Raw genomic sequence first — 16,946 nt, forward strand, 5'->3', positions numbered from 1 at the left:
ACAGCCCCTGCAAACGCAGACTGGCACTCCGTGACCAATGGGCTGGCTGTGCCTCTCTGAAGACCTCCGCGCCTGGGCAATGCTGGGCGTACCCAAGATGCACTGGGACCCTTTCTGCTGCCTGAGAGGCAGACTCTGGTCCCCCGACCCGCCGACTTCTTTTGCCTGCTGTGCGGGCAGGTCCTCTGGGATGAAAGGGGGCCGTCCCAGACCCTCGCAGGCCACGCACCCCCTCTCTGTTGCAGGAGCCCTGGCCGGCCACCTGTTGTTAATCTAGCCCTGGTAATCCATTCTGTACTGTGTCAGCAGTTCAAAAGGGCACTGTTAGTATTTTTTGCCGACTTCAATTAATGTGAGATTTCAGAGGCCCCTCTGATCACATTTCATCTGTCACAAGTCGGGAACAAAACAGACAGGTTCCAGTTGAGAGGAGGAAGGAGAAGGAGTTTATTGCAAACACCAAGCAAACAGACAGTTTGGGCTGTGCCCGGCGTAGGGTGCCCCGGAGCGTCCATTTGCTTCCGCCCTCCACTTGGCCCCGTGCCTGGGCCCTAAGTCCCCTTCTCATCACATATTCCTCCCCTCCCAAAGAAGATGTAAGTGCAATAACTTACTTTAAAAGGCAAGAATGATTCTTTTAATATTTTGCTATAATGTCGTTACATGGTGGTATTAGGCAGTAAAACTTTACGGAACTGACCTCATTTTTTTTTTAATACATTTTTTTTCTGAGTTTTTAATGTATTTTTAATATATATTTTTAATATCCCACCCCAGGCCATTAAGCTAAAGGGAAAAGTTGCGTTTATACAGGGTTAAAAATATCTTACAATGAGAACAGTCGGTGTTGGCTGAGGTTCACGCTCTTTCTAGCACTCAGCGCTTTTCAACCACTGCACATCCACACAGACTATTAGGCATCGAAAACTGTCCTTCAAAATCAGTAGTATAAAGGCCTAGCTCTATGTATGTACGTGAAGGGGGAGGCGGGAGGGCAAGCTTAGGTAACGTCTGGTTCACCAGAATGCCTCTTCTCCCTGCAGCATCCTTGGCGAAGGTGAAGTGGAGTTTGGGAACTCTGGCAGTAGGGTTCTTGTCTTCTCCTCTTTCTCTTTTATGGCCATGGATTATTATCCTGGGGGGGCCGCTTTGCCAACCGTCCTCCCCCAGCTTGTCTTACTTGCCTTTGCACCTGACAGGGCCATGAAGCCGACCAGAAGCCCCGGGGTGTCCCGCGAGATGATCTCCCCGCCACCTGGCCCAGAGAGACAACGGCTGCGTAAGCAAGATAACCTGGTCGCTTTCGTGGAAAAACTCCTCTTGTCTACCCAGCCAAAGAGAGGGCAGGCGGGGCTCTGGAGCTGGGCCCCGTGTGGCCACTGCGGTGTGTTGCTGGGACCCACCTCACGACTGCTGCCCCCGTCCCCTAGCAGTGTCTTTGAACTCACCTGGCCACCATGCTTCCCAGAGCTGGAGGCTCGGTAGTGAGAGCTGAGAATCAAGTATAGTCGAAAGGATTCAAGAAAAGTTACAAAGCCCGTGTCCTCCAAGAGCCGTTGAAGACCTGGGGACAAGCCAGTGCCCTCTCCTCCCGGGCCCCGGGAGTGTGAGGGCATCTGAGGGTGGTGGCGGCACCTTCGTGTCAAGCCCTGGCCACCTGGCCGTGTCCCCAGCAGGGATCGGAGGCTCTCGGGTGTTGAAGAGGCTGCCCAGTGGTCTGCATTTGCCACGTCTGCTGAGATCTTAGGCAAGTAACCAAAGGGAATCCTCACCCCTTGCAGCTTATTCGCTTAGCGGTGACCCTCAGAGCAGGCTGGCTCTCCTCTCTGCCCGCCTTCCTGAGACCTTGCTCCCGAGGAAGCCAGCCAGCCCCGGCGCGTCACCCAAGCTTGCTGAGCCCTCGCAGGAGCTGCTGCGGGGACGCCTCCAGCCCTCGGAGGCCTGGGCCCAGCCACCCACTGGGAAGGAACCAGAGGGTAGGCTCAGGAGAGAGGGGGGACCTCCAGCAGAGAGCGGAGATGCCGTGTGAGGCACCCCCCCACACACACAACATGTGGGCTCAGGGTGTTGGGCCGGCCCTGGGGAGCAGGGTGAAGATAGGCCTGGGGCAGGTGGGGCGACCTCCCTGTGGGGAGATGCACAGGCACATTTCACACGGACGTTTGACACATAAATACTTGGCCCTGTTGGTGGGAAGGACAACCAGAGCCACAGAGCCTCTTCCTCTACCAGAGGCTTTTTCTTCTCAAGCTTTTTGGTTGACATTTGTCCGACTGAGGTGTCACCCAGCCGGAAAGCAGTCAGATAGAGGAACTGAGCACCAGGGGTCCCTTCCAGAAGGATCCACCTAGAGCCCCCTCTCTCCCTCCCCTCCTCCTCTGGCACTCTCCTGGTTTTCCTCCTCTCTCTGTTGATTCCCTCCTGGGTGAGAACATACCTACGGCAAGGGGTCCTCCCATGTCCTTCCCAGCCACCAGAGCCGTTAAGGAAGACAGAGAACTATTCCCAGCCTTGCGTGCTTCCCTCTTTCCCTTCCTAGATTTGGGGAGCCTGAGTTATTTCAGTGAGCCTCAGAACTGGAAGAGGCATTCCCAGATCCTCAGATATAAGAAACCTTTAAAGCTGAGCCATTGAGAACATCACCTGTACCTTCACTTGTAGAAGAGCAAATGTTAGAGCCACGGTTTGCAAAGAGGTCTGACTCTTAACGAAGGGAGCCGAAGCCAGATCCTTCCCCAGTCCTGTTTCCGGGGCAGATGGGAACACAAGGCAGAGGTGGGGACTGTGATTCCTTCTAAACCTCCAGAGGCTGTCACCCTCCACCGAAGCCAAGAGGCTGTCCTGTGGGCAGGTCCCCGAGCCTGCTGGACTTGGCCCTCCTCCCTGACGGAGAAGGTGGGGGCCTTCTCCCCAGGGGCCGCCCCTCTGGAGGGGCCTCAGAGGACAGGTGCTGTGCACCACGGGCTTAGGTGATGGCTGGGACCTGGTGCCGAAACTCGAGCTGCAAGTCTCCAGTCAGGCAGACGTGGATAGAGATCCCCCACAGAAGGAGGCCCCTTCCGCAGGCAGGGAAACCCACTTCCGGGGGACATCCTGTCTCCCACATCTGGGGCAGAGCAAGTGACCCAGAGAGGCTTGGCCCATGAGCCCCTCTAGAGGCTGGAGAGAGGGGCTGAGATTTCTGACACCCTGGGGAAGAAGCACAAGAGAAGGCTCGGTCTTCCCTTTGTCTGGAAGAACTGGGACCCCCCGCCCCCTGCCCCTGCAGAAGGCTCTGGGCAGGTCTGGTGCTGCTCCAGGGACAGGCACCTGAGGCAGCCTGAGGCAGCGTAAGGGCCGAGAGGTCGAGCGCACACATCCATTAGCAAACTCCGCACGCTGCTCTTGACCCCCTGCCAACACGGCTCCAGGCCCTAGCTTGTGTGTTCCGAGGTATAAGTCCTTCCACGCCGGGGCACTCCTCAGCAGCCCTGGCGAGAGACCAGAATGGGTGGGGGAGGGGACAAGCGTCCCCAGGTCCTCCTGGAGGGGCCTGGCTAGCTGGAGAACAGAGCTGCCCAGACCTGCCCACCGTAACAGGCACCCTGCTGGCTGCAGGGTGTTGGACCGTCAAGGAGAGCGCAAGTGTGTGCCCGAGCCCCTGTCCCCTCCCGGACCCCTGCCCGCAGCTCTTCCTCTCTCTAGAAGCTTTTCTTCTTCTAGCACTGTGGGTGTCGTGGGTGGTCTGTGTCCGCTCCCCTGCGGTGTTCACCCAGATCCGGGGTCTCCGGGAGTGAGGGAGCCCGATGAGGCCCCCTCAGGGACTGTCCTAGATGCCAGCATCGCTGGATGACAGCAGGATTCTTCAGCTCCAGCTCCTTTCCTGTTCTGTCCATCCCCCCAGGTGGGTCCGGCACAGGGGACGGCCAGGGTGGGTGAAGGCGAGGTGGTGCCTTGGGCCCAGGAGGTCGGATGCTGTGGGCTTTGGGAGGAGAGGAGATGGGAGGGCAGGAAGCCAACTCTGTAGGGCGGCCTGTTCTTCACTGGCCTGGTGACCAGGGGACCACACAGCAGAGGGAAGGACGGACATGACTGCTCGGTCTGGATGGGAATCTATCCTTGACTCAACCCTCAAACCGGGCAGGGCAGAAGAGCAGGCGTGGGGAGAAAGGGTCTTCAGCTTATAATGGATGCAAAGCTGCAGAACTCGGCCACCTGGCTTCCTCCGCTGCCTCTGGCCAGGAGCAAGGGTCTCGGCCTCAGTGCCAGAGAGGGCGGGGCCTGCTGCCCCCTCCCTCCCAGCGGTCCGTGGGGCCTCACACTTGGGGCGGCTGAAAGTGCTGAGGGCCAGGCCCCTGGCCCAGGCCAGGTTCCTAAGAGGAAAGTCGAATGGGAGGCTGGGGGCCTGGAAAGCATGGGCGTGGCCAGTGCCCCGAGGTGGGGGAGGGCGTGGGGATGGGCTGCGAGGGGCCCTGTCATGTGGCCCAGGAGATGGCCGCGCTGTGCTCCTTGGCCTTCATGCGGAGGGCCGCGATGCTCGAGGTCTTGCGGTCCGGCTCCCCGTTGAGCTCATAGCCATTGAGGCCCGGGCTGAGCCCTGCTGCTCCAAACAGGCCACCCATGTGTGTCTGGCCCACATGACCGCCGGCCCCAGAGACACTCAGGAAGTCGGTGACGCCACTGGCCCCCGAGCCAGGCGGGTGGGTGTGAGGGGACATGCAGGCAGGCACCGGGTCGCAGGGGACCACGCAGGCTGGCACCGGTGAGGCGGCCCCATTGTTGCCGATCCAGGATGGGTTCTGAATCTGGGGAGAGGGAAGGGAGAGGTGTCACAGGCTTGGCTGGAGCAGGGGTGGGGGTGGCGGGTATGCAAGGGGCTTGCTCCTACCCCCAGATGACCTGTCCCCGCCTAGGGGCCCATCCTTACGAGGAGATCATTCTTGAGTGTTCACCTGGGAGTCTCTCAAAACCTTTATGGCCATCCAGACCTAGGAGGGTTTGGGTTTAATGCTTTGGCTCCTCTGTTCCCAGCAGAGAGAAATTCTGTTTTAGGGACTGAACTTCAAACTTCATCAAAGGTCCAGTAACAGGGAACTTCCCGGCACAGCTAACCAGCTGAGGGCAGCCCCCGCCTCAGCCAGCTGACGTGCAAATTTTAGATGTAGTTGCAGACTTTGTCTCTCCCTCCATGAGCCCCGTAAGGTCAGTAACAGCGTTTTACTTGCCTGTGGTTCCTCGTCAGGCCTGGGGCATCCCAGGTACCTGAGAAATGGGAGCTGACCCAAACCCAGAGAGCTCTGGCGTTGGGAACATGGGCTCTGGGCGTGCGGGCTGTGGTGTGCAGGGGGCAGGGCCAGGCAGGGGGTGCAAATCTCCCCCATGACCCGTGGTTAAGGGTCCAAGGGCTGTGTCCTTGAGGCTTCAGAATTTAGGATGGACGGGGCCACCTCAGAAGGCTGGGAGTGCACATGAGGGGATGGACGGAGCCAGGCTGGTTGCCCACGTGCCAGGGTGTGTGTGTGTGTGTGTGTGAGACAGGCGGGGGTGCTCAGGCAGCAGGTGGGGGTAGACTGGAGGCAGGCCTGTGGTGTGGAGGGGCAGGGTGAGCAGGACCAGAGGAGATGGTGACCTCCCAGCCATGTGCAGGGGATTCCTGCTGGCCCTCAGGCAGCTTCTGCTGGCCGGCTCCCCTCCCCACCCAGTGTTTGCAGTCCACACGGGGCAGGGATTCCAAAGCCAAGTGAGGGAAGATGGCTGCCCCCGAATCTCCATGGGGCATTGCCATGGCAACAAGAACTGTTGGCAGATGGGCCTGACCGCCTTCCTCCTGGTTGGGGTGACGAAGAATCAGGGGCCTCGCCCCTCCCCTCGGTCAAAAGGCTGATGTGTGATATGCGGTGCTGCAGGTGGGAGGGATGAGGCCACCCTGGGCTGTCCGCCCCCCATCCCCCCTTCCAGGAGAGAGCTCAGGCAGCAGAGATGCTGGCCCAGGAGCCAGGCTGGAGGCCCAGCCTCCCGGGACAGAGGGAGGGGAAAGATCAAAGTAAGCAGCAGGAACTGAGGACGAGGTGTGTGTGTGAGAAGGAGAGAGAGAGAGAGAGACCCCACATTCCTCAGCCTCACCTAGCCCTGCCCCCTGCCCCCTCACTTAATCCTGGGAGGCCGAAGGGCAGAGCTGGTCCAGGAGGGGTGCCCAGGGGCTGTGGGACAGCAGGGCCCTGACGGAGAGTCTTAAAGGAGACAGGAAGGCCTGGCTTACTGCCGGGTGGGGCCAGGCCCGGAGCTGAAGGCAGAGGCCATGCTGCCACCAGCATCAAGAGGCCCGAGGGGAGGGAACGGTCACCTCCACCAGACAGACTGAGGGGTGTGAGGAGTGGACTCAGCCAGAGGGACATCTCAGCTCCGGGTGCCGGCCACTACTCACACTCTTCTCGTCCCTTTGCCTCCCACTGAAGACTCCAGTGTCACTAGAATGGGGGCTGGCTGACGGGACGGGACGGAGGGGAGGATGGGACACAGTCGCCTGGGAGAGCTGAGGGCTGTAGCGTGACCTTTATCGGGCTGTTCATTCCCCCAAGTACTTCTGCGTTGTCTAACCTCTGCCTTTCAACAACCTCACGAAAGAGTTGGGGAGGGTCCTTTTATCATGTCGGTTTTTGGGTGAAGGAACCAAGGCTCAGAGAGCTCATGGCTTGTCTGAACTGAGAAAGGTCTGGGGCCGGAAAACAGCCCATCTCGGGACTCAGACTCCCATGCGCGCTACAGCCTTGTGTCACGCCCGCCAGGTTTCAGGAGCTTGCTTCCCTAGAAAACACTCCGAGTGGCTCCTGATGGCCCGGAGGCCCTGGTCAGCAGCCTGCCCTGGCTCTGACATCCACAGCAAAAACGGCAAAAGTGGCAGAGGGGAAAGCCGTCCTCTCTGTCCCACCCTGCCCCTCCCTCATGTCCAGCCAAGCCTGGGCCAGCACTTAACATTGGGCAGAAAAGGCCTTGGGCCTCCCACATTCAGGTATGAACACACCTGGACCGGGCCTCATGTGTCCCATCTCAGGGGACCCAAGCCCTCCTCTGAGGTGCCCATTCCCAGAGCCCCAGGAGCCTGGGGGGCTGGAGCCGGCGGCTCGGGGCCGGGGCTTACCTGGGCGTAATTCTCAGCTCGGGTGAGGAGGGGCAGCTCATAGGCGGTGGAGAAGTGGGTTCGGACCTGCTGCATCTGTCCAAAACGCTCTCTCTTCCTCCACTTGGCCCTTCGGTTCTGGAACCAGACCTACAAGGCAAAGCAATTGCCACAAGGGGTCACACAGTGCAAGCTGGTCCCTCGAGCCCCCACCCATCACAGTGCATGGTCAGGGCCACGGGGCTGCGGGGAAGTGTCTGCCTCAGTCTTTGGCCTTAAGGCTTATAATCTAGAATGATCAGTGCTGAGAGTCAGGAAGGCAGCGTACCCCCAACTAACCACAGTGTGATCTTGGGCCAGACTTCATTTTTCCAAGCTTCAGAATCCAGAGCAGGCAAGTGTCACATACCGGCCACCTTACCAGGTCATCTAACCAACCCCAGCGCCGTGTGGCCGAACCTGCTGCAGGCCACAGACTCCTGTGGGCAACCCGACAAAAGCTGTGACCGCTCCTCTAGAAACTCGTCCCCTGGCCACTCACGCACACAGTCTTGCCATGATTTTCCAAAACGTCCATGGTCCCCTGGGGCCTATTGGCCCAGCATCAGAATTCCTACCTGTCTGAATACCCTCTGAAGCCTTCTTGTTGGAAAACCTCCCCACTCAGGACCTCTGTGCTAAAGCTTCTATGGAGAACAGGGGTTCTGCTGGGTAGCAGAGGCAGTCAGGGGCGGCTTCATGGAGGGAAGGGCTGAGGGGAGGGCCTGAGTGTAGAAACAGCAGGGCATCCTCAACCCCAGGAGGCCATGCTGCCCAGCTGGGGGGCGGTGGGAGAGAAAGAATCGTGGACGCAGAGGTCACATTGTGGAGGACCTCATTGCTTAGTAGAGGGGTTTGCTCTTGGTGTGGTCAGTAAAAGTGGCCACTGCAAGGTCTCGTGCAGAGGGTGGCCCGACTCTGGGGAGGAGCGAGGGCCCGCCCGTCACTGGGCAGGGGCGGGTGGGACGTTGGCTTGAGCGGGGACCTGGTGGGGAGGGTGGTCTCTGAGCCAGGCGTGTGAGCTGTGGTCTTTGATGGGCGGGTGGGGGCTGTCGGGTCCTTTTCCTTTGCGGGAACGTCCCTGGCAGGCTGAGACCCTTCCCAAGGTTCACGGACGAGAGCTGGACTTGAGGCCTGCTGCTGCTGCCTGTGACTTGGGATCTGGGGCAGAGACCGGTGGGAAGAGGATGTGAGGAGGCTTCGGGCCAAGGCGTCAAAGGCAGACCTCGGAGATCCCCAGGGAGAGGTTCCTGTCAGCTGGAAGTTCACCTGCCGGTCGATACAGGTGCAGGTGGGCACACATCAACAGCAGGTCACTGGCAGCCGGCACCCTCGAAGAGGGAGGAGCTGGGCCCGAGGGCTCCCAGGGTGGCACGGGGTCTGCTCAGCCTGCTCTGGCTCCTGGTGTAGCTGGGCAACACGGTGCCCATTTGGGCGTTGCCACCGGCCGCAGTTTCTGTATCTGGAAAATGGGGCCAATATCTGAACTGACGTCCTCACAGGGGTTGGGCCTCACAGAGCAACAGGTGAGACAGATGAGAAATGTCCTAGTTTTTAAGATACTTCACACTTGTTTATTGATAGCTCCTGACCTTTCTTGCTGTCTTTTGCTAAAGGAAAGAGGACAAAAAAGCTGGTGTGTGTGTGTGTGTGTCTCACGTTAGTGTGAGGAGGGTGGGGGCAGGGAGGGAGTGCGGGGCTACACCTCAGTGTCCCTCCCTAGTCCCAAGGATATGTGTGCGTGCACAAGTGTCTCTCTCTCTCACACACACACTGGCTGGCATTGCTTTCAGAGTCCTTCTTCCCTGTCTCGACTCTGGTATAAGAGAAGCACTCAGCCCCTGCCCCACAGCCTCCCGGGGCCCCTTTTCCTCCAGGGGCTCCTGGGGTCCGGGCCCAGGCCGCCCGCCGAGAGCCAAGGGCGGATCGGGTCTCCACTCTGTGCCGCTGAAACGGGATCCCCCTTTATCAGCGGCCTGGAATGGGGGACTGGGGGGCAGGATGAGAGAATGAATCAGAGAAGTTGTTTTCATTTCATGTTTAATTTCCTGCAGGCTTAGCTCAGTCTTTCCGCTCCTTCCTTAGCCTCCCAGGGTTTTCTGTGGGGGAAGCCAGGGGGAGGGGAGAAGCCCACTGCAGGCATCAAGATATATGGCTCCATTCTTTCTTGGGGGGGGGCAGGGGAGAAGGGGAGGGAAACTGTGGCTGATGCTGCGGGGTGGGTGAGGGGGGTTTCCCTGGAGCCCCGGGGTTGGAGCGGCAGGTGAAGGTGTCATGCAGGCTCTGGATGGGCTGGGGGGGGGGGTGCTGCACTGGGAAAGGGGTGGCTGGGTCCAAGAAGCGGGAGGAGGAGCAGAGTTGGGGGCGATGGAATGTGGAGGCTGGAGCTGGGCGTGGAGAGCACGGTGGGGGTGCCGGGGTTATCTGGAAGGACAGCTGAGCGGTGGGGGAGAGCGGGGAGCACCACGGAGTCAGCAGAGAGGGCCAGGCCCAGGGATTTACCGGAGGGTTAAAGACTGAGAGGGGAGGCCAGGCTGTGGGGCAGCGGCACTGCCCCACCCCTCCTCCCCGGCCCGCAGCCCTGGGCCCTGCTCCTGAGCAAGGCTGGAGCTCTTCTGCCCAGGCCCGGCTTGAGTCAGCCTCTCGGGTCTGCCGGCTCCTCCGCGCATCAGCTGGGTGGTGGCAGGGCGTCCTCGCGCCCCTTCGGAGCTCGCGTTGGAGGGCCTGGAGATTAGGTTCGTCTGTCCTTCCATTTCTGAGCCCTGGAGCCTGGCGCTCTGAGAACTCCCCACAGATGCTCTGTGCCTCAGGGCTCGGTGGCCCCAGCCTGTCTCCACAGGACAACCCTAAGGGGGAGAGGGGACCACGAGGTCCAGCCTTCCAGTCTGCGTGTCGCACCCCAGGACCACCCCGCTCCCGGCCCACCCCGGCCTGAGCCTGCTCAGCACAGGCCTCTCCCCAAGGAACCAACCGTCTTGGCGGGGGCCTCACTAACCGCAGCCCATCTGGGGCCAGGGTGGGGTGGCCCAGGGCGGGGAGGCCTCTGTCTTATTGTCTTCAGACACCAGCTGCGGAGATCGGAATCCCAGACAGCAGAGAGAGGCCCCTGCAGCCCCCTGGAGCAAGGCCAAACCCTGAGCTTCTTCCCGGGAAAGGTCCATCTCGGAGCCCCCCACCTCCTCCCTGTCCCCACCGCCACTCCACGCCAGGCACCTGGCTTCCCACCAGCTGAGGATGGGCCCCAGAACAAACTGAGCAGAGGCAGGCAGGGGGCTCCCTCACCACTCCCCCCAAACCTCAGGGCACTGCCAGGCTCGATCCAGAGGTCTGACGCACATAACGATCCCACCCACCCTGCTGCCTTTATACAAAGAAAAGTCTCAGAACAATATGGCCCATGTCCTGGCACGGCAAGCTAAACTAAAAGAAACAGTGGGCCGGAGCTCAGGAGTCCTGGATTCTGCCACTGAGTCACTGTTCCTGAGTCATCTGATCACCGGTGGTCCTCCTCTTCCTTATTATCAAATGAGAGGACCAGATGATCCTTCCCGGCACTAATATTCTATATTCCTATGATCATCCTCTTAGATGGTAAGATATGCAACACATCAGGGTTTCCCTTTCTGCCTTGGCTGCCGGGAAGCTCAGGGTTGAAATTTGTGCTCGGTGGCAACTAGGATTCTTAGCCTAGGTGTTTGACATAATTATCTTCCTATTTCATGGACGTTGTTCTTGTTCTAAGATGAAAATGATAAATCATGAATTGTAAGCTGCCTCAACTCCTTTTTAGAAGTAGGCATAAATTGTGTGTGTGTGTGTGTGTGTGTGTGTACTCGCACACACGTGTACAGAGGGGACGCTCTGTTTTAGCTGTATCATGGTACCTGAAAAATGTCCTATGTGTCCCAGTGTCATTTCCATGTTTCGTACTATAGGAACCATCCTTCCTCCGATACTGAGTGGATTCTACGCCTGGGCACTCCCAGCCATTTGTCAGGAACACACATACTACACGGAAGACGAACTGGTCTATCCCTCACTGACACGGTGCCTACAGGAATGCCCCACCACTGGCCTCTCCCTTCTCCACTGGCTCCTTCAGTTCCTTGCAATCCACTGGCAGAGCTGAGGCCAGATTCTGGGGTTCCCGTCCAGACTCTGAGGCATGTGAGGTCACATGGTGGCTTCTCTTGATTCAAATAAGATAGTTGGGGTGTGAAGGTTTCTAGAATCACAGTAAAGCCTCCACTGCCCCGTCTTCCTTCCCCAACCATTCACCAGGCACTGGGCAGGACTAAAAGACCCGGGGAACTTGTGACTCAAAACCTGACTTTTCAGTCCCTTTGGGTACATGCAGTTTCTGGATGGCTACATTATTTATGGTGACTGCCGGTCCTTTTTCATAATATCCATTTCCAATGAAAACGTTTCTGGACTGTGTTAAGGATGCCTCTGCCTGATTAAACAGAACATGATTGAGACCGATGAACCTTTAACTGATGCCTTGGAAACACTCTGGGGAAGGTTCTTTGGGGAACTGATGCAGCAGGGGGCGCCCTTGGGGCCTGCTGATGAGGGAAGGCTCTTTGTCCTGGCACTGAACCCACTTCTGAGCTGAGCCCAGCCCAGCTGAGCCGTCCCGCCTTAAAAAAAAAAAAAAAAAAAAAAAAGCCAGACTGCTCTTTGCTGTCAGGCCGTTGACTTCCCCAGCCCACTGGAGGGAGAAAAACTGTCTGACAATACCTTATTTGCCATTTCTAACAGGCTCTGGGGTGGAAAAGCTGACCGAGCATGACATTTATTTGTGTGAAGCTGAAGCCTGAGCTTCAGTGCAGGGATTTTGTCGGCCATGTTTTGGGTACTCAGAGGTTTTTGCTTCCTCTCCGGTTCTTTTCTTGCTATAACTTCATGCAAGGAGGGAAGACACACCTCTCTGGACAAAGGAGGTCCACCGATCCACAAATATTTCTTTTTTGCCCTTGCTGCTGTGAGTTCAGCCTTCTCTAATTGGTAGGGGTGCAGGGATGAGCAACCAGAGAGTACCTGCCCCCAGGAACCCACAGTGTAGTGGGAGGAGACAAACAGATAATTTAAGCCGCTCGTAAATTCTCACAAAACAGGATGATGTGGTAGAAGGTGACCCGGCTTGTGTTGTGTGGGTTTGGGATGAGTTGGGTTGTGTTGCATCGAGTGTTGGTTTGGGTTATGTGGTGTTAGGTTGCGTTCTGTTGGGTAGTGTTGAGTCGTGTCGGGTTCTGCTGGGCTGGGCTGGGTTGGCTGGGCTGTTTGGGTTCTGCTGGGTGGGGCTGGGTTGGCTTGGGTTGGGGGTTTTGGCGGCTGGATGGTGGTAGAGGGCTACGGCTTTAGCCACGGCCATCAGGAAGACTTCACAGAGAAGGTTACTGAGTTGGGAGCTGAAAGATGGATGAGGAGGCAGCCATCCCCGGCAGAAGGAAGAGCCAGGCTGTTGTCTGCGTCTGCCCATTGGAATGCCGTAGCTGTCTTCAGGTCTACCCTGTTCCCATCCTAAGAGACAGGCCTTCGAGAGCAGACACGGGTCACCTCCTTTGTGAAAAGGCCAGGATGCTCACACCACACGGGGCCCAGAAACACAGCTAACAGGCTTCCTGGCCTCCACTGGGGTCTCTCCTTCTGCCCCTGCTCCCGCCAGGGCAAGAGGCCCGGTATTCAGGTGGACAAAAGCAGCCTTGCTCCGGTCGAAGCAGGGGTGTGAGGGGCAGGTTCTCCTTGGACTGAGATAAAGAAAACCCTGGTGTGGTTGAGGGACAGTCAGGCGGCCCCAGCTTGGGCCACCAGCCCAAGGGTGGGCCCTGCTCTCCCACCCTCTCCCCGGGGGGCCCTCACTGACCTGCACGCGGGCCTCGGTGAGGTCTGTCCTCATGGCCAGCTGCTCCCGTGCGTACACGTCGGGGTAGTGGGTCTTCTGGAAGACCTTTTCCAGCTCCTCCAGCTGGTAGCTGGTGAAGGTGGTTCGGTTCCGCCTCTTCTTACCCTTGTTGCTCTCTGAGTCGGCCTTATCCAGCGGGCTGGGGAGGTCGGCACTGGCCCGGTCCTGGGTCCCCTTCACCCCAGCCTCCTTCACACTGAGGTAGCTGCTGTCCATCCCCACGGTGTCAGAGTCAGGCGGTAACTCTGGCTCACCCAGCGAGCTCTCTTTGGCTGGGGGGTGGGGAGGGGAACAAAGTCAGAAACCAATGGCTGAGCCGAGCAAGAGGAGAGGGAGGGACGGGAAGAGCCATCCCCTGCCACCTGCCCCGTCTCAGAATCACACTGGAGGTGAGGTCAGGAGGCCTGGGTTCTAATCCTGGCTTGCCATCAAAGTGCTGTGTGACCTTGGGCAAGTCCTTTTCCCTCTCTGAGCGAGCCTCTGTGCCGTCATCTCAGAATGGACCCCTTTCGGCACCGATGTAACATGACTCTGGTCAGCCAATCTGATCTCTCAGATCTTTAATCCCCGTCCCCCACTGGCCCTGGGCTCTCCCTTCTAGAAGGATCCCCTTTGCCACAACTCTGCTTTGGGCATCGAGGATGATGACCCAGTGCCTCAGACTCCCAGGGCAGGGAAATCTCATGCAGCAGCCGTGTCTGGCCCAACGGGGCAGGGGCAGAGAGGAGGGCAGTGTCGAGGCAGACAGGAATGGCCCTCCTCTCCTGGCCTGGTCCTGTTTGGGCTCAACAGGAGCTGTGGAGACCCCTCCCCTCCCACCAAGAATCCAGCCTGGGGTGGGGGGGATCATACTCTTGCCCTCTGCAGGTTTCACCTATTGTCCTCACAGGGTCCTGCCTGCTCCAGGCAAGTGCTGCATGTACTGGGGACACTGGGAGGACACCTGCATCCCCAGGATGCTGCCGTGTGCGCCCCAGTAGATTTAGACGAAGCTCTCCGCCTGGGCCCACAGCCATCGCCATCTGACGGAATGGGGCTCTGCTGGTGGATTCCTAGACGCCCAGAGCTGAAAAGGACCAGTCGACCTATGGAAGTCAAGGATAAGGAGGCGGAGGCCAGAGGGGACAGTGGGGCGGGGAGTAACCTGTCCACGTCCAGATGGCCCAGTTAGCACCCTGGGCGGACACACTCAGAGTCAAGTTTAGAGCAGGGGCTCCGGAGCCAGTGGAAGGAGTGACTCCCACATGTACCTCTCTCCAGCTGTGTGCTTTCGACAGTTCACTTAACGTCTTTGTGCCTCAGTTTCCCCCTCTGTGAAACGGGAATGAACATATCTGTGGGATCCTCCTCACAGGGTAGTATGGGGTTAAGGAGGCCGACATGCAGAGCCCTCGGCACAGTCCCAGCTTCTGGAGGTTTCTGCCCGGGTTGTTATTCCCGGTTCCGCTATGGTCTTCCGGGCGGCAGAGGACTCTTAGCCCGGAGAAGCCCTCGCGGCAGGCAGGCCCCCCGCCCCGCGCGTCTGAGTGCAGGAGCGTGTGCAGGCGCTGGCCTGGTGTCTGGAGACCCGTGTGAGCCCACCTCTGAGCCACACTCCCCTGCCTGGGACTCTGGCAGGTGAGATGAGGCACCGGACGCAAGTACAGATTAATAAGAGGGAGCACGCGAGAGGGCCTCCCACGTACCAGCTGACTGGCACAAGCACGCCTGGTGGGTGTGGGCACCTCTTTCGGGAACAGGTCCAAGCCGTGGGCGTGACGTCTCGGGACACTGCCTCTAGCTCAGGTCTCCTGACTCCATCCATATCCTGGGGGCTGAGGCGTCAGGGCGGCTCTCCTCCCTGGCTTTCTGTGTGCCCTGAGGACTCTCACCGCTGGGAAGGCGAGAGGGACATTTGCCTGTCGTCCCCACCTCTCTCCCCACAGCTCCGATGAAGGGGGTGGAGGTGAGTGCCCAGAATGGACCTGAAGCAGTGTCGGGAGGCCATTCCTGAGGCCACTGACAGTGCCGAGGCCGCGGTGGGGGGACGGCCCACGGGCATCACGCATGACACCCATGTGAGCCTGGGCACACGCAGACTGCCACGGCTTCGGTGACAATGTTATGCAAACTGCAACGGGCAGCTGGGCCAAGAGCTTTCAGCAAAGATATTTATCTTCCTGGCAGACAAACAAGTTTTATGTTTTGGGTTTTTTTTTTTTAGAGAAGAAATCCCACCCAGCCTCACCAAAAATAAACATCTCCGTTATGCAATTTCCTGGAGCCCAGACTGGGGGCGGGGGGGGGGGGCAGACCCTGCCCCTCCCGCCCCAGCACTGATCTCCAGGCTCCATCCCATGACCCCACGGACCCTAAGAGTGCCCTCTGGCATCCAGCCTGGGACTGGGACCACCCCGCACAGCAAGAGGGGCCGGGCTGCACATGTCACAGAAACCGAGGGCTGTAGGGACCAGCCCAAACTCCTAGTTTTAACTGGGGGAGGAGGCTAGTGCAGGGAGAGAGAAAGGGAGGGAGAGAGAGGGCAGGGAATGTGTGTTAATCAGTGAGCCCCTAGCTCATGGGTCAGTCCTCTATTCCTACCCTCCTACCCTGTGGGCTCAGGGCCTCTTCCCAGGGAGAGAGGGGGAGGGCCAGAGGGATCAGGGAGCTGTCATCATCAAGGAGTCCTGCTGGCTCATCCTGGGGGGCAGAAGGACCGGCCTCTGAGGATGAGGAGGGAAAGACGTGGCCTCTGAGAGAAGGCCCTCCGTGTCGACCTAGTTCTAGGCTTAGCCAGTGGGGAGGCAGCAGAGAACAGCCAGTCTTCTATGGCGAGAAGTAAGGATCTAGTTTCTGGTACCTCCAGCCACCCACTGAGCCCAAGCGAGTCGGGGTGAAATGAGACAGCACGGTGTGCACAAAGACCACCGGGCCAAGAGTTGGGAGATCGGGTCTCATTTCCAGCTCTACCACCATCTGCCCCGGACCACAGATGACATCTCTCAGGTCTCAGAGTCTCATCTGCAAAAGGGAGCAGCCGTGCCCCGTCTGGAGTGGGGGGAGGAGGCAGGGGTGTGTCACTGCCTCAGCCCGGTGGAGTATCCCCCCTGCCTCAGTCACCATCGGGACCCTCTCAGGATCTGAGAAGAGGGGAGAAGGAAGAGGAACCTGTCTGTGTCCAGGAAAACTGTGGCCAACTGGAAAGGCCTAGAGATGGACGGGATTCTGGCAAACGGATGTTCTGGCTTCTCAGAGAAGAGGGAAGCAAGCTGTCTAACCTCAGTCTTCACCGTTGATCATTTTGCTTTACATTGGAGGCTGGGTCTCTAATTCAGATAACAAAGAATAATTCGCCAAGGTCTGGTGGCCCATCCAGCTGGTCAGAATGACAAGCCAAGGCTCTTTCAGGCACTCAGTCCACAGATCCCAGACGGGCTATGGTGGCAGGGAGCTCACTGCCATCAGGACAGCTGGGCTGTTCATCCCGAGGTCCGGCCAATGTCGGTCTCTTAGACATAGGGCTTATTGGTCCTGGCTCCAACTACCCAGGGCCCTTCCCAGAGACAGCGGCCACACCTCCCAGAGTCTTCTGCCCTCCTGGCTAAACAACTGTGGTTTCCACCACTATTCCTCAGGTGGCCCAAGTTTAACAAGGCTGTTTGAGACAGGTGGGCCCCAGGGAGGGGCTGGGTGATGGTGCTGGACCCTGGGGCAAAGCCAGCAGATTGCTCTCCAACTAGATGATCCTGAGGAGCTAGGTGGCAAGTCAGCTGGGTGGCCCAAGACAAGCTTGCCCTGCAGTGCCCTCGACAAGACAGTCCCTGAAACCAGAGGACCCCGCTGCTCATGCTGAATGAGTCTTGACTAAAGGTTAGCTCCTTGTTCCTCTCCATCGTAGGAATGCCTGGAATGCCCTTCCTTCCA

At 58.7% G+C, this 16,946-nt stretch overlaps 1 protein-coding gene across 1 annotated transcript in view; it reads right to left on the reverse strand.

The window, feature by feature from the left end:
- Positions 1–423: 423 nt before the first annotated feature.
- The window catches only part of ALX4 (ALX homeobox 4), a 46,196-nt gene continuing 29,673 nt past the window's right edge, over positions 424–16,946 (reverse strand). The window contains exons 2-4 of the mRNA XM_043581012.1: positions 13,005–13,315; positions 7,118–7,246; positions 424–4,784 (exon numbers count right to left, since the gene is read on the reverse strand). Coding sequence (XP_043436947.1) covers positions 4,455–4,784; positions 7,118–7,246; positions 13,005–13,315 — 770 coding nt within the window. The 3' untranslated portion in view covers positions 424–4,454. The remainder of the gene's footprint in view (positions 4,785–7,117; positions 7,247–13,004; positions 13,316–16,946) is intronic.

This window comes from Prionailurus bengalensis, chromosome D1 (assembly GCF_016509475.1).
Source record: "Prionailurus bengalensis isolate Pbe53 chromosome D1, Fcat_Pben_1.1_paternal_pri, whole genome shotgun sequence".
NCBI lineage: Eukaryota > Metazoa > Chordata > Mammalia > Carnivora > Felidae > Prionailurus > Prionailurus bengalensis.